At 26.2% G+C, this 25,563-nt stretch overlaps 3 protein-coding genes across 7 annotated transcripts; all 3 read right to left on the reverse strand.

Annotated features, from left to right (window-relative positions):
- Nucleotides 1-73: 73 nt before the first annotated feature.
- Nucleotides 74-1,576, reverse strand: LOC113554125 (cytochrome c oxidase assembly factor 5). 3 transcript variants are annotated; one of them, XM_026957830.1, is made up of 4 exons: nt 1,369-1,576; nt 1,166-1,301; nt 1,004-1,099; nt 74-222 (listed from the first exon to the last, which is right to left on the reverse strand). In XM_026957830.1, the coding sequence occupies exons 2-4, from the start codon at nt 1,265-1,267 to the stop codon at nt 181-183; spliced, it is 240 nt and encodes a 79-aa protein (XP_026813631.1). In that variant the 5' UTR covers nt 1,268-1,301; nt 1,369-1,576; the 3' UTR covers nt 74-180. The 3 variants fall into 3 exon arrangements, with proteins under 3 accessions (XP_026813631.1, XP_026813630.1, XP_026813629.1); XM_026957829.1 differs by having other exon boundaries at nt 1,365-1,576; XM_026957828.1 differs by having other exon boundaries at nt 1,166-1,576.
- Nucleotides 1,577-5,649: 4,073 nt separating this feature from the next.
- LOC113552796 lies at nt 5,650-10,883 on the reverse strand. 2 transcript variants are annotated; one of them, XM_026955732.1, is made up of 6 exons: nt 10,550-10,883; nt 8,864-9,101; nt 7,346-7,519; nt 7,032-7,272; nt 6,313-6,606; nt 5,650-6,141 (listed from the first exon to the last, which is right to left on the reverse strand). In XM_026955732.1, exons 1-6 carry the CDS (start codon nt 10,684-10,686, stop codon nt 5,927-5,929), a joined length of 1,299 nt encoding a protein of 432 aa, XP_026811533.1. In that variant the 5' UTR covers nt 10,687-10,883; the 3' UTR covers nt 5,650-5,926. The 2 variants fall into 2 exon arrangements, with proteins under 2 accessions (XP_026811533.1, XP_026811532.1); XM_026955731.1 differs by having other exon boundaries at nt 8,864-9,143.
- A 461-nt stretch (nt 10,884-11,344) lies between these two features.
- On the reverse strand, nt 11,345-17,251 carry LOC113552364. Of its 2 annotated transcripts, XM_026955229.1 has the most exons (5): nt 17,197-17,251; nt 13,900-14,208; nt 13,631-13,699; nt 13,455-13,560; nt 11,345-13,044 (listed from the first exon to the last, which is right to left on the reverse strand). In XM_026955229.1, exons 2-5 carry the CDS (start codon nt 14,192-14,194, stop codon nt 12,666-12,668), a joined length of 849 nt encoding a protein of 282 aa, XP_026811030.1. In that variant the 5' UTR covers nt 14,195-14,208; nt 17,197-17,251; the 3' UTR covers nt 11,345-12,665. The 2 variants fall into 2 exon arrangements, with proteins under 2 accessions (XP_026811030.1, XP_026811031.1); XM_026955230.1 differs by lacking the exons at nt 13,631-13,699; nt 17,197-17,251 and having other exon boundaries at nt 12,666-13,044; nt 13,900-14,194.
- Nucleotides 17,252-25,563: the final 8,312 nt, after the last annotated feature.

Consider the following 25,563-nt stretch of genomic DNA (forward strand, 5'->3'; position numbering starts at 1 on the left):
TTTAATAACTTGTATATTTTTAATATTTTTAATGTTTTGTTAATAAAATCTATACAAATTAAAGTGTAAAAACTAATTTTGAATAACTTTATTTTTAACAACTGAAATGAAAATAACTACAATATATATAAATATCAGAGAAAGTCTTCACCTCTTGAAATTTATATATCATATACATTGTTAGTAGCCTTTTCTTCCTCTGAATCGCTGTCTGTTGTCCAACTGAATTAAAATTATTTAAATATTAGATATTAGTATAGCATAAAAATATAATAGTTATGATTTTACAAATATAGTTTAAAAATAGATATTACAGTTACAATTATTACAATTATACTTCTAAGCAAAATACATTTGATAGTCAATATTAATAAACCTATGATTATTTAGCAATGCAATAATTAATGTATTGTAGTATTTTTAAACAGGAAAGATTTACTAGCATTTAATACTTTATAATTTATATAATAAGCTTGATAATAATTAATGTGTAAGTATAAAATTAGTTCCATGACACAAGATGTTGCATATTTTGCAATTAGTAGGCTATTTTTGAAACTGAGATATTTTTGCATTTTTACTTGTTTTTTAATTAAAAATTGATCATATTTTAAGAATTAACAGTCAAATAAATTAATAAATTTGTTTTTAAACTGTTACCAATTGCATACTATAAAATCCAAATTATTAGAATGATATATTGCTAGATTCATTAAGTTTTTAGAAATTTGATTCAAAGTTCTTAATGATAGATAGAACATTTTTAAATTTGTGAAGTGTGTAATAAATTAGCTATTTAATTAATTTTTTTTTTCATATTCTATCATTTTAATTAAATATTTTAGCACATTTATTTCACATTATTTAAAGAAAAATTATAAAATATACTTATCTAATTTCAAATGTTATAAAAACCAATACCTACTAATAACTATATTAATATAAGTTATTCGAATTTGGTTACAAAATATTATCTATTTAACTAAATCAACTTATCACTTACAAGTGATCTCTTGCATTCAAAAAATGTATTTTGTAATGCCAAACATTCTGGTGGACATTTTTTTTCTTTCAAGCAGTCTTTGGGCAACTTTCTTTCCTAAAAATTATAATTAATACCCATTACAACATTAGGACTTTGTACAGGACAAAATTAATTATTTACTATTTTACAACAGTCTGATTCCAACAAACACATTTTGAGATCCGCTCTAATGCCTGCACACGGCCTATGGTCTGTGAGTTCACCTTCATCATAGCGCATCATCTTGATACAAATTATTGTACGTCTTACAACAAGTCTATTGAGTATTAATAAGATAATGGATATGGTATTGTATTTATTTTAGTATGTAAATAACTACAAACTGTATCGGTGAGTAATTTGGTTGTCTTCTTTGTAACTGCAATAGTCGTAATTACTAATTCTTGCGATGATGCAACACGCTCGAATTTTAAGCACGTTAATAATTGTTCATTTAATTTACATTTATTATTAAGTATTAGCCATATATCATTTTTTTTACAATAATTCAATATTTTAACCTCCACATAATTCTGGCTATAATTTCAATCACAGTCCACCATTTAAGATATTAATATTAACAGATAATAATATTTGTTATAAACATATGCTGTTATCAATTGATTATAATTAAAGTAGATAACAGCACAAAATCTGGTGCAGTTCATAGAGTATTACGTCTATAGTGCAGTTGTCCGAAAAATGATAACACATCTGATACCATAATTACCAGTGATCCAGCAGTGACATCAATTTAATTAATTGTATTTTGTATAGAATAATATATTAATTATATCTTTAATCGTGGTATTACCTACCCTATCCTCAAGGTTAATAGATTATACAGGTTGCCTCATTTAGCAATTATGAAATTTTAGGAGTGAGATAAGCCACGCTGTGACATCAACCGAAGTACAAAATGTTTCGTTATAACCGTCAACATAGGTGAAATTAAGACGATTTTTAACTTTCCTAGGCTCCTACAACTTCAATATTAATAATTTAAATTTGAAAGAAATTTAGTTTAGGCGCACAGTATAAATAACTCAATTTGCATAAAAAACCGTTGTGTTAAGCCATCATCACATATTTTAGATAATTTGTCTTGCATGTTTCCAATGTTTCCATAGGTTTTTTTTTGGTAATCGGTCAAAAAGTCAGTTTTAAAAAAAGTTGAACTAAAAGTCCGAAAATACAAAATATTTAAATCACTCCAATATAATTAATATTTATTTTAAAAATTTAAAAACGTTTGTAGACATTATATATTATACACATTAATACATTATATTATTATATAAATATTTTTCTATTTTCTAATTTTAATTAATTTTAATATGTACGTGAGGCCCATAGTCCAAAACGTGAATCTTAAATTTTTTCAGTAATTAACAAGTACATACAATTAGACGATACTTTTAAATGTGTATTTAACTTATGCCAATAAGGTGGGGGGCAATGCCCTTCGGCCCCCCCCTTAAATCCGCAACTGGGAACAACAATATCAAAATTTATTTGTAACTAAATCGTTTCAAAAAATGTATTTTATTTTATTTATAAACACGTCAACTAAACTAAAATTGAAAAAAATAGTAAGTATAGTAAAAAATATAAATTTGTCATTACTAATAATTAGTATTTACTATATATACCTAACTATATAGTGCAGGAATCGGGAACCTTTTCGTAGGTAAGAGCCATTTTTTCAAATAATTACAAAACTATGATATCCAGGGAGCCACATAGGTTTGAACAACCTTTTTTTTTTAATTGTGGTGTATAAATTATTATTTATCACTATAATAACGCAGGTATAATACAATTTATATTTTACGGATCTCAATTGATAATTAATAATTATCCAAAGAGCCGCAGGTTCCCGACCCCTGATATAGTGGATTCCCGTTATATTTTTGTTAGTTATACGAAAATATAATAATATATAGGTAATATGTGTACAAACATTTTTAAATTTTTAAATATTTAAAATAAATATTAATTATATAAAATATTTTTGTATTTTTGGACTTTTTGTCCGGCTATAAAAACTGAAACCGGATTTTTTCTGATCCAACTTTTTTTAAAACGGACTTTTTGTCTCCGACTTTTCGTCCGCGTCTCTGCGATTTGTTTTTTTTTATGTATAAGATTAATCCAATTATTAGTGAAAAATTATCAGACGATATAGTTTATTAATTATTGAGTATTTATTGGTAGGTTACAAATAACGCTTATAAATAACTTTTTTTGAAAATGTATTTTAATTAAATTGGCGTACCTACTACCTATTATAATTAAGGTTTTAAATTTGAAATATTTCACTTGAAAATTTCACTCTTTTTGAAATATTTCAATGAAATATTGAAAAATATTTTTTCTTCTTTTAAACGTGTTCGGTTATAGTTGATTATAAATAATATATTGATTATACACAGAAAATATTGATTGTAAATATGCTCTAATTTTTGATATTTTTTTCGTAGTGTCTGGAAAAAGATTTTTAGTTCACTAATCAAATAGTCCAAAAACAAAAAACGTAAATACAACAACTTCCGAGCCCTAAAATTTATTATTTCACACTTGTATTATTAATTAGATCCTTATTGGTTATTATTATTATACATATTTTCTTTATTTCACACAACTTTAAAAATGTTCACTTGCAAGTTTACGTGATTATAAACTTAAAGATATAATAATTTATATTTTATTTTTCATTGAAATGAAATATTTCATAAAAACTTCATGAAATTTTAAAACCCTAATTATGATAAAACATTTATTTAAGATATATTTTTAATTTTAGTATTTTATATAATGAATAATTTTTATATTTAAATATTTTATATTCAGTTTTGACTTATTATAATTGTCCAAACGGCTACGTCCATTTGTCCTAGATAGTATTCTTATATATTTATCCATTTATGTATATTATAAAAAAAATATAAAATATACTGTAATATGGTGTTTTTACTGTATACAAACTATTAAAAATATGAGTATTTTATAATTATTAATTTGAGGGTGACATAATATGTTCTGTAAAACTTCAAATAAGCATGTATTTATATTTTATATCTTAAAAAAATTATTAAATATGTCTACGACGAAAACAATTTGAGTACTGTGGTTAAATAAATTTGTTGTGCTGAATTTTTTCCATTGTCCGCCAATATTTATTATAACTCAGAAGGTATTTACTATTCATTCTTTATTAAACTGCATATTATAAATTAAGCTATAATTAAGTTTATTTAAGAGTAATATTGCTCTAAGCCACCGACATAATCGATTTAAAATAGGTTTAAATAATTTTAAAAAAAATGAGAGGGAGAGAATAATTGTATTAAATAAAATGAGTAAACAAAAATTGATTTCGTCGTAAATTTAAAAATAGTAGCACTGTGAAACTAAATGTCTGAATACATTTGTTTCAATCATTTGTTTGGATAGTATCACCTATTGAAATAGAGCCTACATGGAATCGTCTAACTCTAAACCATATTTATCTAACGTGATTCGCAAACATTTTTCTTTTTATTCTCGTCTAATATTGTGAATTTAGATGTTTTTCTTGCTATTTGAAGACATATTATTGTGATAAATCATTTGTTATGCACAAAAGGAATGAGTATACGTGTATATATATATATTATATATGTACAATACCGTGCAAATGTAACATAAGTCATAAATCTTTTGTAACTTTCTATTAGGTAACCACCCCATAAAGGAGGAGTCGAAGAAGACTTTATGACTTCATTCTCATTAATCACCGAGAAACAAGAAATGGTCGACTGTCGATTTTTAACGCCCATGTCACATTTCAACAAACATATGTGGTTTTACACATAAACACGTCAATCCTTACAATTGTTTTAACAGTAACAAGTATAATTGGTAGGTATAAAAACACAAAAATACCTATTCGATTTTTATAATTTTTTAACATATCTTTTATAACAATGATGACTGATGACTAACAAATTGGTTAAATCTAAGACCAAAGCACTTCCTAAGCTGGGACTTGGTAAATTTGGATTTTTTTTTTAAATGTATATTATTATTTTCTATTATACTACTATAGGTTTGCATAGCGTTAAAGCCAATACACAATATACATGCATATTGCATAGGTTGCTGACGCGAAGTATGGGTTGTTACAGTTTTAAAACAGAGTATTAATTTGTATCAGTTGTATTAGGTACTTTTAATACTTATGCACTTTACGTGTGTTATTTAAGTATATATTTTATTCGAGAGTGTAACTATATTCGTATAATTTTTCTGTTAATTTAGTCATAACAATATAATGCTACATTTAGTTATTTAAATCATCAAAAATGATAAAATATTGCACTTAATATATTTGAGCCTTAACAGTTAAATAGTTCAACATGCTTATTATAGATGTGTAGTAAGTATCTATCATCACCGAGTGTTATTTCTCTAGAGTTGTAATGCTCGATTCGGCGTCATCGCACACCCACTTAATAATATCAGTCTACTTGGTAACTCGGCGACGTGCCAATTTTATTCATGTAGGTACACAATATAGTGTCTACGCGAGTAAAATGTGTAAAATTCTATAATAATAATTAATAATTTCAATTATAAAAAATACAATAGTCGTTTAATTTGTACATGCGTGTCGTATAAGTAAAACAATACTTATAATTTATATATCATTACATTGAAGAGGTATCGTAAGTATAGGTATATATCGTATACATTTTGGAGTACTTATATTAGAAAATATGATTTATATACGTTACACAGCGGTCGTCTTTTCTATTATGCTTACGTTATTACCGCAACATTATTTGTGGATAAATACGCCATAGATACCTGTATTGCGGTAATTGCGTGTTATAATACATTTATATTTAATTATTAAAATTAAATGATAAATATAGATCGGTACACTCCAGTGCAACCGCACAGTCTAGCCTTGAGCGCCGGCAGTAACTTGGCGACGGACGTGAAGTCTTGTAGCAAATTGGCGCATTCGCACATCAGCACGTACTGCTTGTCGCCGTTCGATTGCGATTTGTGTAACGTTATTCTTCTTAGACCGGCGGATTTCGGTAGATAGTTGTAGATCATGCGTGCACCTGAAACGCGTCGGTCGACATTCAAATACACACGGTCAACACAACATAGTATTTTTAAATTAAAATTATTGCCGCGCTCAACATTAGGTATGTGTTATATATATGCATACGAAAGGCGCACGGGCACAATGCTATTTCATTATTTTCTATTATCGCAAAGGTAATAGATACCTGTCCAATAAAGCCAGTGTTTCTCGAACTTTTCACTGTCGTCGCCGTCGAATACCTTGTACACGGATATGATGTAAGCTGTATGCGTACCTCTAGGCCTTTTTGATTGACTCATTGGCGGGCACACGATATTGGCCACTTCGGTGAATAAGTCGAACGTGTGATCGGTGGTGTGCTTGATGACTCGGGGGTCGAATTTTTTCAGAGTCGTATTTCGAACGTTCACCGCCACCTCTCGGGGATTGGCCACCGAAGACTTATTCAGCACATAATACGTAATGAACGGGAACACGGCTGTGTTTGAAATAAAAAATATGCAATAAAAAAATGTATCGAGTAGGTGCAATAAATAAAATGTATACATGTACACATTTTATTTTATTCTAAAAACAAAAATTAGCTACAAGTAAAATTTTAGTTAATTTAATAGCTCAAAATTTTTATTAAATATAGAATATAATAAAACGTACTTTTTAAAAATTATATTTTTTAGTTTCTTAAAAAAATATGAATTTATATTTTTCAAACGTGAAAAATACTGAGTTTCAATTATATTATGGTCATTATTCGAAATAAATAGGCAGTAAATAAGGATTATAATGATTATATAAAAACATCTGCACGTTGGCATGTTAATCTGGACTAATATACAGAAGCGTGTAATTTTTATATATTAAACACTTTAAACATTTTTAGTTGACTGCTTAAATGAATATTACCGTCTTTTTCTAAATTTGCCAGTAACATGCCCTCCGAAGCTACTTTGGTGGCTGCTATTTCTGTAAGTAGTGAACACGCAGCTGCTGTTTGTCTGGCCATTGGATCCGACAAAGGAGATTCTAAAACAGGATCGATCGGTTCCAACGTGGTCATCATGTGAAACATAAGGCAAGTTTTTGGGTCGTCTACTTCGACCATATTTAGAGCATTGGTTTTATTTGGACTCGGAGTCGTAGGGAGCTAGAATAGTATAGACGCCATAAGTGACAACATTTTAAATAACCGTTGAATTATTTATAAGCAAAGCACGTACGTTGACTCCGTCGGGTAGAAATCGGTCTAAATAAGCGATTGGTATAATAAAACAATCTTTATCCAAATTGGCAATACTCGCCGAATCGACTTTTCTAACATGGAGAGTACTATGACCGTTTGGACCAGTAGGATTGTTTAATGTAGAATACGAACCATGGCGACCTCTGCAATTCTGAAAGTTGTAATTTGAAGATGGACATTTTTTTTATGAACAAAATAATAACTACAAAAATGAATGTATAATATTTCTATTTTTATAAAAGTATGAAAAAATATAGATGAATGAAAATCACCTTCATAATCTAGACGAGTCGGTAAAATACAGGGCAGACATTCGCTTATTGAACTACCGTTTTAGTATAAAAAGTAAAAAAAAAATAACAAATATTTATTTACTTGCGACGGACCGCCATTTGATTATGTAAATTATAATGTCGGAGTTATTTTGTTAGAAAATCGAGTTGAATATATATTGTACAAATCATAGTATAAACTTGGGGAAGCTTTCCGGTAGCATAAATTGATTATTTTTCTCAAAATTATTTAGTAACATAATAAAAAGATAATTGCAAATCACTAATCGATTACTTATTACTCTAATGTAATAACAAATTGCCACAATTTATGGATGTCGTGTCAAGACATGTATGTTATTAAAATTGTATTGTACTTTTACATTATAAATGTAATTTATAGAATTTTTCGAAAAAGTGTTTGCATTATTGTGATATTGATGCGTAATATCATATTCCATGAAAAATTTATTTAAATTATCGACTTTATATACCACAGGGCATATATAAGTATATTTAAAGGTGTTTAAAGGATAAAGTTTTGAAACGAAAAACATAATGTTAAGTTCGGTGTTTCAATATTGGCTCATATATAGTTTGTATCGTATATATACGATACATTTTCGTATATTATGACCGCGATGTCCACGATGATCTTGTGTAATGTGTAAGTAAATATTGTAAAATATTATAATAATATACATCACTGTTGCTGCTGCAGTGACTTAAAGAGCACCACACACCCACTTTTTAAGAGGTTTATTGTAGGCAATTTTAATGAAATGTTGAGAAAAGTTTAAATTTTAATTCTCAAGTATAGGTATTTAAATATTAGTTTGAAGTAATTTACATGTGGTCTCATACTAGCTCTATAGTAATTAGTAGGTATTGATTAGTTATGAGATTATATGGGAAATCAGTTTCAAGCAAAAAAAAAAAGAATTACTATAACTATAGTCATACTAAAGAGACCAAATTTATACATGATACAAAAGACAATATTGCTTGTTTTACTATTTTTTTTTTTTTGTATATTAAGGATACCTACTAATAAAATAAAAATAGCAAAATATGAATGTATAACGTGTACAAATTTTGGTTTATTAACTATGACTGCTGTCTGAGTGATTTTTTTTACGTGAAACAGTTTTTACGAACAATTTATGAGTGTGAGGTATGCTAGTGATTGGCGTCTTCTTAAATATACGAAACAAACACCGAACCTTGTCAATTGGATTGTTGTTGACCGAACTGCAGGTCGCGCTCGCACTGGTCCCCGTGCCATTTGCGAATTGAGGCGTGTTGGTGACGATTGTCTCAGCCTTCCCCGTGGACTGTTTCCTTCGGATCCATCGTATGAGCGGGACAGCTGAGGTGGGTTTTGGTTGCGCTAGTAAAGGTGGTCCGACGAAGTCCTCGAACTCCTGTGGGAAGTTTGCATGACCCAGGAGTATGTGGGTCCTAAACGGGCAAGTATGATCCGAGTCGATCATCATTGAACACCTGTATTGTCACAACATCAGCTTGGACGCGGACGGACAGTTGTGAAACACATCATGTCCGGTAAGGGGCATCCCTAGACCCATTTGTAGAGGCGGAGGAGGAAAAAACTGATGTTTAAACTCAATATTTGCGCATACGTAGTTTTAAATTGTATTTTATAAAATATATATTTATTATGCGTATATCTTAATAATGTATAACATAGCTAATTTTATGTTCAGAATAATTTATTTAACTTAGTTATTTTTAATATTATAATGAATTGACCTATAATCAAATTTAAATGTAATAATATTATTTAGTACCTATAGCCATTTTTTGACATTATAATTTTAAAATAGGTGTATGAGTATTTTAAAACGTACAAACAACTCACAGTTTTAAAACATTCATAACTTGTTTTAAAATTAAAATATCAAAAGTCTATTTAAGATTCTAAAAAATCTGCTTACCTTATCATTTATGATGAGATAGAAAATATTGTGGTTATATTATCCATATCCACGATTAAAATTAACTTGCATTATTTCAATTGTAAATATTATACAATGATGATTGGGACAAATATCTGATATGAATACGCAAGTTAATATTTGCATTTTAAATACATAAGTACAAGTGTAAAAACATCGTAATAAATTAAAATGTAGGATCATGAACTTATACCTATGTGACTTTGTCAAAAAGAAAATGAGGATTATTATTTTATATTTAAAATGTATTATCGCATTTATATTTAAATACTAAAACACAAATACTTTTAGTCATTTAATTTTTTTAACTATACTGGTACAGGCGCATAGGTATAATATTAAAACTTATTTTTTTGTCAAAAACTTACGATTTAATTAAAATAATTGCTTTTTTTTATTAAAGTAAACTTTTCGTATTATTTATTGTTGAAAATATAATAATTTATGAATATGTAGGTACTATTAAGTACTTATAGAATTTTATATTGATTAGCTCTTTTATTTAAACAACAAATCAAAACTATATTATGTTTCAAATAATTGTACAAAAATATGCATTTATAAATTATTATTTTATTTGAATAAAAATTTAAATTAATTCATTTAGTAGAGTTAAATATTTAATAATACAAAACATGTAAGTTGACTTGAAGTAATAATTATTTTTATGATTATTATTATTGCGCATATTTTATCGGAAGGTCAAATATTGAGAAATCATTGTCATTATTATTATAGCGTTATAGATTGTTCCTTATTATTCAATTTACTTCACTCCTAATTTGTCTCTAATCCTCTCACATGGTTATAAAAACCGGTTTCAACACCCTAATGGACAGATGTGTTAATATATTATAATACCGAGGGGTGAATTGGTACGTGGGACGGCAACTAAATAATAATCCTTATCGATTACGGTCAACAGCTGCTAACCTGGATTCTCTGGTTCTCCGTACGGTTCCCAGTGCATTGGTGTTGCCACTAGTCGTCCTCCTGCCCAGGCCACTGGAATAGCTTCTCTCCTTGGAGGAGCCTTCCGCCTGGAAATTCTTCCGGAAAAGTATGTTCATGTTGTGAGCGCGGAAAATCGCTGGTAAACGATTTTATTTATTATACAATATTATTAATATTTTGGGATGAAAAATACGTGTAATTATGTCACGAATTCATGTCGTGTAGAATGGTATCACGCTTTTGTGTATTCATTTTATTATTGGGTGTTTACTACGCACGTCAGCAGACAACTGCGTGCGTTTGTAACTGATGTGTGTGGCTAAGACTAGTGTAGTATCTGTCGTAGGATAGTTTCTATTTATAAACGTTGGCGCCCTTTGTGGGAAGAACCCTGCCAATTTACCCGTATAACGAATACACGGTAAAAAAATTGACGATTTGTGTTCGATTCCAGTAACACAAGTATAATATACAATATTTTTGATTTAATGTTTTTGCTGACGTGATACACATCCGTTGGAGAATATAAAAATAACCCGTAATGTAAACGATATATTCATTATTTTTTTAGTACGGAATAAACTCCATTTCGTAGTTTAGTATTTCTCAGCCGACGCGATCGTTTCAAATATTTGCTGTTTTTTTCTTTAGGTTAATATTAACAAAAATATATTTACTAATTATTAATGCTTTTTATTGCATTCATCTACATATAAATACACAATCTTATGCGTATAAAACTATTAGTTTTCATTTTAAGTATATCAAATTTATACATGATAATATAATTTACGAAAAAAATAAACAAATAAACAAACAAATAAAACATCAACAAAAACAGTATAACAGCTGAATACATACAGCAAAAACAAATATTACAAGTGTCATTTTAAATAATATTACGAGTATATAAAGTCTTAAATAACTTGGGCGAAAATTATAAGCATGTTAAAGTATTGACAAGAGATTAAAGATATCTGTATAAAAAAATATTTCAGTCATTACAGGTGTAGTAAAGGATCGTCGTACCTATTCGAAATCTTAGTTCATTTCTACATTATTTAAACAATAAATAAAATGTGTTCTCCCCGGTGGTCTTCCAGTATATCAAATAATCAATAGTAATTAAATTCTTCGCTTATTTTTCAACAAACTAATAGTATTTAACTTAAGGACTAGATAATTTGGTTGAAGTATTAGTGTTAGAAATCGATAAAAAATAGAAGGTTTTCATTTTGGTTAAAAAAATGTTAAGGTTTACTGTTTACATAAATCTACTATTCGAAAATGAAAATCACTTTCAGTGTATACATTTTACCCCACGTTGTATATTATAATGGAAGTTACTGGTTTGTAAAATAATAAAAAAAAAATAACGTCGTTCAATTTTGAACATGGCGATGGCACAATAAGGTATGCTGATTTATGTATCTTGCAACGCATTTCTTTTTATTGTCATGTTTACCGTATTGTGCGATTATTACAAACGATTGAATTCGTTGAAGACATGAAAAAAATTATACGTCGAAAAAGAAAAAAGAAATATTAGAGTTTCGGGAAGATAGAGATACGTCATATAAGTAAGCCGTCTATACATAATATTATACAGCTAGTATAATATAACATGTACCTATTGCCTATAGGTATACTCAGACTACAAATAACGATGGTACGAGTAGTATGCGTCTTGGAATTATTGATTTTTTTTTTTGTCAAATATATACACACAAATACACAGAGTGCGGTGGTCAAATAATAACGATTTCGGGGGGTGACCGGGGAGTATAAATGTATGTGAATGCGAATACTTCCGCAATTTCGAAAAAAAATGTTGAACGATAGAGTCTAGACGATCTAGTTCGGCGACGGCTTTGGAAAACGATCGAAACTCAAAATACGTTATAATATACATGATAATATTATTGTCGTCGTCGTCCTCCGACGGGATTACTAAAATGCATATAATACGTCGTGTGCAGACTGCACGCCGGATATTAGGTATATTATATTATACTCGTAGCACGCACACGTTATCGTATTGATCCATAATAATATGATTATCAGCGACCACGTGACCGCCGTCCGCAGGGGCGGTTCACGGCGATTCCAAATCCGAAATCCGACGTATCGACCTATACAAATTCAACGGCGGCATGTTTGGATGTTCGATACGCGTGGGTGACGACACGTGGGGTCTGATGGTCTGGTACTCGGGTATGGCGCGGCGGATGGTGGTGATCTGCTGGTATTCGTGTTGCTGCTCGTACGGATAGTAAGCGCCGTTCTCGAAGTTCGGGTTGGCTATGGTCTGCGGATGGTGGTGCACGGGTCGCCGAGTTGTGGCTGTCGTGTCGATGTTGCCCGTGGGCGACAACGTAGCCCAAAACGTCTTTGGCGATATGTCGATCGTGTCGTACAGTGGGGGACTCTTCTTTGGTTCCGGACTGAAGTCCGATTTGTTCCAACGTTTCTTACTGCAAACAAAACGAGTAAACGTATGACAAGTGTCTCAGAATATGAAAAAATCGTTTAAAATTAGCTTATGTCTTAAACCTGCAAAGACTGACTGGACGGTGTCGATCACGTGTATATATGTGATAATAATAAAAAATAAGTAGCTTAAGACAATAATGTATAGATTTCATTGAAAATCGTGTTATAGTGTTTATTATAGGCCTTTAGAGATGCTGTTAATTATTATGATTCACAAATAAAAATATTGCTTAGCAGTATATATAATCTATAGCAATTCTCGTTCATTGAGTACGGGTCTGTAGGTAATAATGTCTATATAATTTCGTACATGAATTATTAAGATAAATCTATTTAAAACTCGTCAACACGTTTAGACATATGTTAAAAATAATTTGTATACTATACTCACTCTCTCAGCCGGACGATCACCACTAATATAACAGTCCCGACCAGCATCACTCCGAGCAAACATGTGGATAGCAGCATCCACCAGGAGTATGTCTCGATAATAGGTCCTGGAAAGAGTTTTTGTTTTAGTGTATCAATGACCGACGTTTTGTAATAAATATTTAAAAACTCTTGTACTTTTTGTATAGTATAATATATTATGCTTAATCGAATCGATTAAATTGGCAATTAACTCGGATTGGTCACCTTGAATTAAACAAAAAAATGTTATCTTATTATGGACCAAAAATAATACACAGTATATAATACACATGTATAAAAAACAATAGAAAAACAAATAAATTGTTTCAAAATTAAAACCAAACATAATAGAAGAATTTCAAGTTCAAAAATGTTCAGAGCGACGGATTTTTTTATATACATACACACACATACACACGTCATACCTTGCTGCGGTAACTCGACAAATCCCACCCCTTGATCCGTATCGCACACGGATTTGCACGGTTTGCCAGGTTCCAGTTCGTTGGTTTCCATCAACATCTCTTTGTTTGGCGAGTTTGATTCATTGCTGCCAGATTGATCGCTCGGGACGGCGGCTAAAAATGATGGCATGGGAGGCGGTGGCATGTCCAGTATGGACGGCGGCGGACCTAGATCACCGCATTCACGGCCGGTTATGTCCATACAAGCGGCCATCGTGGCTATGCACAGGCTTGACCCGATTAAGTAAATCTTCATGATGACGACGTGTTCTGTTAATAATACAAATGAAACAATTAATTTCTCAAAATAAAATAAAAATATAAGTAATGCTAGTAGCATTTAAAAACTTTTTTTAGTTTAATTTAAGTAAAAATGATATATTTTTATACTGTAATTCATATTTTGTTGTACGATATAGGAATAAATGAATACTAATTTAAAATCTTGTCATAGTTTTATTTGTTATTCTATTTATACCGTAAATTCGCTCAACTTTTATTATTTATTTTATGTCAAAACCATATTTATATTCATGCGACGAAAAATATTCTAACTCTTAACTTTTAAAATAAAATATATTTTTATATTTTATTTAGTCTATTACTATTTTCCCTTTGGCTGTAGGTTTATTTTACAATTTTGAAAATGCATGGAATAATTTTCAATAAGTCTGAAGTAAAACGTTGAAAATATATTTTAGTTTTGCTTAAAGTCATACTATATTACAAAGATGGTAAATTCCATTATACCATACGATTGCTTTAGGCATTTTTGAAGTAGTAGTTGATGTGAAACTCTATTTATCAACTTGCTGTGACAGTCTACATCATTTTGAAATTGTGTTTCCCCTCTGAGTACATTTCTTAAAACGGAAATTACACATATATGTCTAATAATATTGTATACTATCTACTATCTGCCCTGTGAAATGACTATTGAAAAATGAGGTTGCAAGGGTGAAACAATCGATCGGCTTACAGTAGGGGAGATGATTGACAGTTTTTGATTACCATTGTGCATTGGTGACGTCATCTTTAAAAGAACCGAAGGAAAAAATAATAAACATTTAATACCAAAGAGTTTTTGAGGTTGAAGTGTATGTACAATTGATTTTGTTTAATTGAAAAGATAGTTATTATAGTTTTATATTTATATAAAAATGCAGATACTGCCAATAAATAAATTAAAGCTATGCATTTCATAAACCATCAGATCTAAAATCATAAAATACGTAGATTTCATTTCATAAAAATTACTTTTATTCATGCATATATATGTGCCAATATATTATTGAGTATAAATGTATAATTATATAAATAAATATATATATATATATATATATATATGTATACATAAAAATAACAGTTACTACTGACTATATAAGTATACAATTGAAAAAGAACTGATGATATAATTATTTTACTTAGATAACCTACTAATAAATTTGCACGTGTATTAATTAATATTATTTAATTTGATTAAAATATTGATATTCAAATCATGAAAAATCATACAAAATAAATAATACCACTAGAATAATGTAAAAATATATGTTACTGAAAAGTTATAGTATTATAACTTTAAGGCAAATTATCAATAAATAAAAATACATTAATAAATTATTGATAGTTCTTAGTTTAGATTCAAGATATATTTTTTATAGAATTAAGTAGCAAAATTTAAACAATAGATCTTAAATAATAATTCTAAAATAAAATAATATTGGATATCATAGAATAAAAATTGTTTATCATAAACATTATTTATAAAATAAAATGTATTTTTTTAAATTAAATGTATTTTTAAAATACATATCGTATATATTATATGTATATGAGTTAACATATATACGTTAGTATTAATTATTGATATAGGTACATATTAATCGTAATAATAAATAATAATAGTATTATAATTAGAGGTAAATCTAGGAATGAATAAATGTGCAAATTAGATAAAAAATATGTGCTTGTATTATAAACCGTGTAATTATATAAATAAATATTATACTCATAGTTGTAAAAAATGATAAACTATGTCCAGAAGCATAAAATAAATGTTTTTGGTAGTATTAGAAACTAAAATTATTGAAACTTTTAGTTAGTTAAGTGAGACAAAAATTTTTCAAATAGTATTTAAGTACTTGAGTCCATATAGATATATGATTATTATAGTTATATATTTAAAACAATTTATTCATTGAAATTTATTAAATTGCTAATATATAAAAAAAAAAAATTGAAAAGTATAATTTATAATTTCTCAAAAATTAAGTTAGAAACATCAATCGTGGTGAGTTATATTAAAAAAAAAGTTTGTTATTAAATATATGACATACAAAATAAAAATAAAAGATTATTTACAATTTATAAATTATAATAATGAATATCATTCTATTTATTGTTCAGATAATTAATTTTAAAAAGTTTGATTTATATATTATTTTTTCGTTTTTTAATGTATATTTGGGAAAATTATTTTATTCTTGTAAAAAATATGTAATTAGGGTAGTTTTATAAGTAACAGAAATTTAAGTTATAAATTATAATAAAAAATATAAAAATATCTTCTACAAAATTGTTATAACTACTTGTATTAAACATGACTTAAAATAACCTAACCTTAATATTAAAAAAAAAAATAATAATAATAATAATAATAATAATACAACGAAATTACAAACATTTTAAATATATACAACTTTTGTAAGAAAATAACTTATATTTTACATAAAAATAGACACATAAGACCACATAGTTATATACTTAATTACTTTAATAGATTTTTGGTAGGTTCAAATTCATGAAATGGAATAAATGGTTTATTAGTTTTTTTGTTAAATGTAAATAATTTGTTCTGTATACATATATTAAATACATTTATATTTAAAGCAATAGATCAATAATTCATAACAGGATTATTATATGAACTGCTCTGAATGGTTCGAAAAATGTTGATTATTAAAAGTTTGTAATAAATAATATTAGGTAGATACATCATATATATATATATTGAAAATAACTAAAATTAAAAATAAATTTCAATAAGATGGTATTTCAACAGTTTTACTGTTTGTGTCCATTATTGTTTACTGTTGTATATCTAAGACTGATAACAATGCATGCAATAATGTAATAGTACTACTGATTTATTCGTTGTAAAGCGATAAAGAGGTATCTGGCTTAAAAATAATGTTAAGGACCATTTAATGTACGTTTTCGTATTAAAATATAATAACAACAATAATAATAACTTACATGTTATGTGACGTCTTTGTGGCTCGGCGACGGTCTGAGTAGATGGAAAGGCAGCCACGGGGCAGATGCGCAAAATCGGCTTTCCCGACCCTTTTATCGATCTCCCCGCTCCGTCGTCGCCCCATATCCGGTCACCCTGGTAACCGGGTAAAAATACAAGGGAACTCGTTTCAGGGTGGTAGAGAGAGGGCGTCTTTTCTAATGACTCTGTTGGGGTTTAAAAAAGACTTTGGTAACTTTCTGTTCTATCACTATATCTACTGGTTTGCAGTAGTCATTTATTCACCTATATACCTTAAACCTTCTTCTGAAGGTCGAAGAATAGAAGAGATAGAAAAAAATATTAACACTCTAGATTGAGACTTTAACTCGAAGTCATTTTTTATTTGGTGTTGTCAGTCATCAACAATAAAACCTTAATGATTTTATGTATTTATATAAAACTAGCAAAGTTAAGAAAACTTATAAACGAATGTAATCAAGGATAATATATATGATATTTTAGTACTGTTATAGATAGTATGAAAGACGATTTCTTCGTGTGTCTAACAGAAAAATACTTAAAAATGTACAATAAAAAAATTGTAATATTTATTATGAGAAATACCATAATGACTAGTTTCAAAAATAGGTAACATTTATAAAATGTATCATACATAAAAATAATTCATTTAAGTTTTATTAACTCTAACTTAATAATGTAGATAATTATTTAGATTTTAATTAAATAATTACCGATTTTACTAGGTTTAATATTATGTTGTATTAGCTTGAATTTGTATTAGATAGTTAGAAATAAAAATAATATATTAATGATTAAGATTTTAAAATGAAAAAATAACTAATAGTTTAAAATTACATAAGACATACTAAAGCAGAGTTAATTAGTCAATAATATTTATAGCACTTGAATATTAAATGTAAGTATATAACTCGTTTTATAATTTGGTCATAATGATTATTATAATTTAAATTAATTGTTACAGAAAACAAACTTTTTACTGTCAAAATAATTAATAGTAAAATGTCTATAAATGTTTTTTTTTTTTTTATCTCATTCTACTTTTATTTACTTATTTATATATGATATATAAATAAAAATAATACTATTATCAATTAAATCATTTTTATTATTTCCATTAGTATTATTTTGAATAGGTAGTATAATAAATAATAATGAATCTTAATTAAACAAAAGTAATGTTTGTCATTTTTCTTCGATTTACTAATCAGTAATGTAGTATTGATGATAGTATTAAAGTTAACTATAGTATAAGACACATAAATTCAACAATGATAAATATTATTGTAATATTTAACGGTTAAGAACATCATCAATAGCTTATCATACAATATGATTTATTGTGTCGGTTAGGGTGGTAAGTAATTAAATGCTAATGTATTTATAATAATAATATAAAACGATAATGCCATTATTATTTATTTGTATAGTTATTCAAACGTCCTTTAGGATCAAAGCTTTTTATTTAGGAATTAATGATTTGTTAATAATTTGTATACCATATTGTATAAAGATTGAAAATAAAAATTATTTTTATCAAAATATAATATAGAAATATTTAATAAATCATGACCCAAAAAAATGTAAAAAGGCCAGATAATATAGTTTACATAACCACCTAATAAAATTTTACTAAAGTTTGTATGGTACCTTACCTAAACTTTCATACATATTAAGTGTTATTACTTTAAAGTTTAAATTAAAGATATATTTTTATTTTTTATGGATAAGATATCAAATTAAATTTGAATAAGCTAGAGAAATAAAATTTTAAAATACAAATAATAATTATTCATAATTTACATTGTCATGTTTGAGTTTAACACTAACTTCTGACTAACTTTATAATTCATACTAAACAATAAACTATAAAAAAATTATCTTTAATAACAATTAAAATTTTAAAATTTCTTGTTTATTTAATATTAAAATTAATAATGGCTTTAAAGAAACATTTTTGGATATTTTCCAAATTTTGAAATAAAATTATAATGTAACTTTAATACGTTATATAGATCCGTGTAGTTTATAATAGCTATTTATTATCATACAAGAATTAAACATCTTTAATGCATGATTTATAAAATAAAAAATTAAAATACAATATTTTTAAATGAAAATGTTTTTATGCTGATTCGTATACCATCCATATGTCTTGTTAAGTTATATTTGAAGATCATAATAATATTAAAAACATTAATTAAGCAAGTAGCTAACATTTTTTTTTTGTCAGAGAGGGGGGCTAAATAATAAATATAATTTTAATTTTAATTTATTTACACGATTGATAAACAAAATTTTTTAGTTTTAATTTTTAAAAATTTCAGGGGTTAGAGTCTAGAGTCCCATGGATTCTTTCTGTATACATACCTGATACTGATGTCTTACAATACTATGTCTTAAATAGATCGCAATCACCGTACTAAACATTTCCTTATATTATGAACTTATATTTATATATCAATATACGTACATAGAAATTATACCATACTTCGAAGTACTAGAAATCATTATTTACATTTCGTGTTGCTTGTCTTATCGATTTTAAGTAGATGTTATGTCGAGGTCAAAATTAATTTAATTTAAAATTCAATTATTCAACATTAGATAGTTGACATTGTACTTTTACAATATTCGAACTTCTCTATCTAAATACATATAGTACAATAGTACATATTAATATGTTATTATGATCATATTAACTAAAATACCTAGATAGCAAAATATTTATATTTTATTTCAATTTTTATATAACAATTTAGGTATATATAGGATGTCTTACGATATTTGTCATGAACATATCGCAGCTATTGAAATCTAAAAATAATTTATCATTAAAATATATTGAAATAATTACTAATTGCTTACTTAAAGTTCAAAGAAATCTAGTTTTCATTGTTTAACTAATATATATATGTATATATTATAACTTAAAACGACGGATAGTTATTTTATATTTATTGTCTTTATTAAGCCTAATATTTATCTATGTCATTATTATCGTTTTTTTTACTGCTTGAGTATAATTGTTGAAAATAGTTATTAAATTAAATTATTAAATAAAAAAAGATGTAATAAAGTAAAAAGTATTTACTCATCATAAATAATGTAGGAAAATAATTGTAATGATTGGATACTAAATTAATCATTTTGAATTGCTTAGGATTTTCATAAATATAAAAATAAATTATACTATTTTTATTATTGCATTAAAATAAAGTCGACTTTGATGAATTATTTTATAATTGCAATTATATCAATGTTATGAATTTCACGTTAATATTTTTGGTCAGTTTATCTTAGTCGCAGTTTTCATTATTATTATACTGTTCAAATACATTTGTATCTCCATTAGACCATACTACGGCGGGACTTGAATCAAGTACAGCTGCTGTTGTTGATTGATCAACTGTTTGTTCGACGTTTTGTGTAGCTAGATGCATGGCAGGGGAATAGTTCTCTAAACACTAAACCCAACACTATCTATTCCAATTTTCCACTCTACCACACAGATAGGTTTAGGTAGATATGCAAAAGCCATGAATGCCTCTTGAAAGCATTATCTTGGCGTTTACGCAAACAATATAGCAACTCACATTTATTCTGCACTCTTGTCGTATGTCGAGAAAAATTGCCTTTGTTTTAAAAAAATTACTTATATAAATGTAAAAATAAATATCAGTGTAAATAAAATTAAAAACGAAACCGGAAATATATTTGCATAATAATAAATAACTAGTGTTATTAATTTATTTTTATCATAACAAAATATTTCTTTTTTTCATTCTATAATGATACAAAGTAAAAAAATTGGTTTTCGTTTACGATTTAAAATAATATGTTAACGCAATAACAGTATGTTATATGTAACAGTAATGGAATATTTAAATATTTTAGGATTTAATATATTTTATTTTTTTAGTGAATACATAATTTAATTCGGACACATTTTGTTCATGAATGTAGTTCATGCTTTTGAAGATAAATAACTTAATTTTGAATTTTTGCTTATACTCTTAAACTATAGATTTAAAAAAAATCTCATTAAATATTTAAAATTCTTTCATTTCACCTACTTAATATTTATTTTTTCTAAAGTCTCTAATGTTTTTCATTATATGTTAACAAAATTAACAGTGATGAAGTTTCTATGTCAAAGTTATTTTTAAATTATATAATACTAAACGTTATAGGTACATAATAAATATTAACTACTTAAATCTAAATTTTAGATATATTGGATCGAAAAGCTAAAGTTTGGTGTTTTAAGTATTGCCTTTTTAAAATATAAATGCATAACATATCTTAAATCAAAATTTTGTTGTAATTATATGAACTAAAAAATAATTTTAAATTTTAAATCATAACAAAAAGTAAATAAATTATTTAGAAAATATTATAAATACGCAACTGTAACAGTTAACAATAACTAAATAGTTTATAAGCATTAGGTATATACCGTAATAAAATGCGATAATATACTAGTAAGATAAACTTAAAGTTTTTTTAACACATTTTTTTTTTACATTTTCCTTAATTGTTTTAAATATTGTAAGTAAGTTGTTATATAAAACTCTTATATTATATACAGAAAGTAACTTTAGACATGAAGTAGTTACAAAAAGATATAAAAAAAAAAGTCATAAAAAGATATTTGTTATAATTTTAAATTTGAAAATTGTAATAAATATTTAATTTATGATTTAAAACAAAGTTTAATTATCATTAATAATAACAATTCTCCTTATCCTCATAATAACAAAATAGCCATTCTCCTACGAGTAAATTATCTTTGTATAACTCAATATATTATTATCTTGAAAATAAAACACCAAGGTTAATGATAATGTTACAGTAAATTATATTAAATATTAAAATAACGTTATTTTTTAGTAAATAACAATTATAGTTACCTAAACAAACCAGTAACAACCATGGTTTGTTATTTTGGGAATTTGATTATTGTTAATTTCTAAATTCATGTTAGAAAATATTGTTATCTTAATGGTATAAGTATTATAGTATTATGGCTTATTGTCTATGTACACATTGTCAAAAAAAGTTATTCAATCCTAAAAGAGGATTAGTTTCGAAACCAATTTTAGATTCTGCTTTCAACTCAAGAGCCAAAATAGATTTAATTGATATTCAATCACAAATATTAATGGATCACGATTCATTTTAATTATCAAGAACATCTTAAGAAATTGGTCTTACACAGAGTTTTAACTAGTAAACGTGCAGAAACATCGCACACAATTTCTTGGATAATAATTTGATTTTCGGGACACCGGCTGTTTTACATTTTGACAATGGCCGAGAATTTGTTAATTTAATGATTACGAGTATAAAAGTTGCATTGTATGTATGAGGTGTAAACATTTTTATACGACAAATCTCAACATAGACAAATTTAAGGATCTGTAGAAAGAGCTAACTAAGGTGTCAAAGACAACGGGGATGGATTAAAATAAATGCTAAAATTATCCTTTAGGGTAAAATGTATACCATTCAAAAAACGATTCATTTTAATCAAGTATTAATATTATTGCTAAGTAATTTTTCTTATAATAGGTATTATAAATAATTGAATAATTTAAATTATTGGAAGGTTTCCTTAGGAAGCAATGTTTAGCTGCAATCTGCAAATAAGAGATGGGCTAGCATCAATTGCCATTCTAATTAATTTAATTTGTAATATAAGTACAGAAGAAAATATTGGAAAAATAAAATTAGAAATATTTATTTTTTCAATTTCAATAAAAATATATTTTCTGTGTATAATTGTTAACTATTTTTCGATATTACAATTTTAGTTGCCTCGTTATAATTCAAAAAAATCTTATTTGTAATTCAACCATTTTAAAATAGTTTTAAATATGACATTTAATTGTAATTAATGGAAGTCAAGAATATACCCTAAATACAAATTTAAAAGAAATAATTCAATCAAATATTTACAAAAGCAAGCCGAAAGGATACATCTGAATAAAAAAAATCAAGAGTGGAAGTCTGAACAACTACTCGTGTTTCTATACCTAACGTAGACAGAAAGGGGATTCCTTGAAAATAAACTGACCTTCATACTTAAGTTATAAATTTTGATTTATTATAAACAATACGCGTTTCAGCGTGTTGCGTTCTGTTATTTGAATATACATTAATATTTTAAAATACTCTTTTAAAAAGTTTTGATTATCATTACATCAAGTATTAAATAACGAATTAAACAAACTTTGAATCATATTATAAAAGGTATAATTTTTAATGAGTATCGAAATGCACAGGAACATCTAGTTCAATATATATTTAGGGAAAATAAAAAAATTGTGTATGTATTTGAACAAATGTGTATATTCTTCTTCATAATAATAATAATAATAATAATAATAATATAATTATACAAAAAAAAAAAATCGTAGAAAACATTATTTTCTCTATCCCCAATGGTCATTATGTATTTTATAAATTACTTTGAAAAAAGCGTTTCATGTAATTTGTTGTCGCCCAAAGGATAAATTAAATAAGGTAGAATGTAGAAAAATGTTAAACAGATAACCTTCTTTTATGTAAATGTTTCACTCGTGGCCTATATCATCAATTAGAAAATAAAGTTTCTAAAAAAACTCTGGGGATTAATGATTGTCATATTTCTCTCGAGATTTCCAGATTATTGATTCTATGATTGCCATATATATGTATAAATATAAAAGTATACAATTAAAATCGGGGTTTTTAAAGTTATTTAAGTGCATACCACATTTTCTAATGTCGACATACGAGTAGATAGTAAATTGTACTCACATAAATATAGGAATAATACATATTTCACATATTTCAAAAAAGCTGTAATTTCAAGTTAAACATGCATTTTTTACATTGCTTAAATATAAAATTCTAGTTATCAATGATTTCGAATTAAACTATTATAATAGTGTTATTATTAAAATTAATTATAAAAATTATTAATATCGTTTATAATATATATTCATCATTAAAATACGTAGTTGTATAAAAATTTAAACTTAAAATGTATATGAAATGCCTATGTATTTTAATATGTTTATATAGATATAAGACTTATTATAAGTATATTTTAAGTACAACTTAATATGAGCGATCTTCCATTAAATTTTTAAGAATTTTAACCCAAAAAATGATTTTTTATCATTATTTATAGAAAAAAATTAATTTAAAATTTTTATAAATAGCTTCAAATAGTTCAAAATATTTCAAAAAATTATATTTTGTACCTAGCTTAGGATATACAATATACATACATAAACATTTGGTAAAAATGTCAAGTATCAGAGTCATTCGTTTTTAAATTACAAAAATAATAAATAAAAAGTGTTTGAAGAGAAATAATAGTTGTCGTAAACATTTGAACTTCAAACAGCCATTTAAAAAATTAATATGACTTCCGACAAACTTTTCATTTTTATTATATGTAATTATGAAAACTAAGGACAAATGTTGTATTCTATTTTAAAATCATAGATGAAAAAATAAATATTTTTTTTTGAATTGTAAACTATAAAATAATTTGTAAATTTTCGATATTTTTTAATTGGTAACTTATGAGTAAACTTGTATTTTAATTTAAAGCATATTAATTATTTGGTGATAAATTTGCTAATGGTATTCATTGAAAATTGAAAATGTCTATTAATAGTTCAAAAATATTAAAAATATTTTTAAAATTATACGATGTGTAGGAAACGCTATCATAAATGTTTATGATCAATTATTTTGAAAAACGATTATTTTAAATTTTAACCTTCCTAAAGTATAAACTATATTCAATTTTCTTGCAGAAACTATCCTAATCGTTAAATACTGAAGCGATTTTTTAAACTACTTATCGTGTTAACAAAAAACACATTTTTATAATTAAATCAATACATTATTTTCTCCATTCAGAATCTAACTATACAATTTTTTTATTTTTTTTTTTTATTATAAACCTGTCTATCAAATAATGCAATTGTGCAACTGGTAGTATAAAATATGAATACGTAAATATATATATATTATATAATATTACCTATTTTTTAAAATAATATGTAAGGTTATTATTTTAAAAATGTAATTATTAGGTTTTTTTTGTAACTTTAAATTATTTTACAAAACAAATTATTTTTTTAATTTTTTAATTTTTTGAAGGATGATATATATTTTTAATTCCATATTCAAAATAATGCATTTTTATGAAAATTGTATAATTATTTAAAATCAAATTTTAAGCGATTAGTTGTTATTAATAACTCATAAGTATTTATAATTAAAATGATTTGAGTTATTCTTTATCAATATATTACGGAGTGTTTCTGAGCCTTTAATTT

This window comes from Rhopalosiphum maidis, chromosome 2 (genome assembly GCF_003676215.2).
Source record: "Rhopalosiphum maidis isolate BTI-1 chromosome 2, ASM367621v3, whole genome shotgun sequence".
NCBI classification, from domain to species: Eukaryota; Metazoa; Arthropoda; class Insecta; order Hemiptera; family Aphididae; genus Rhopalosiphum; species Rhopalosiphum maidis.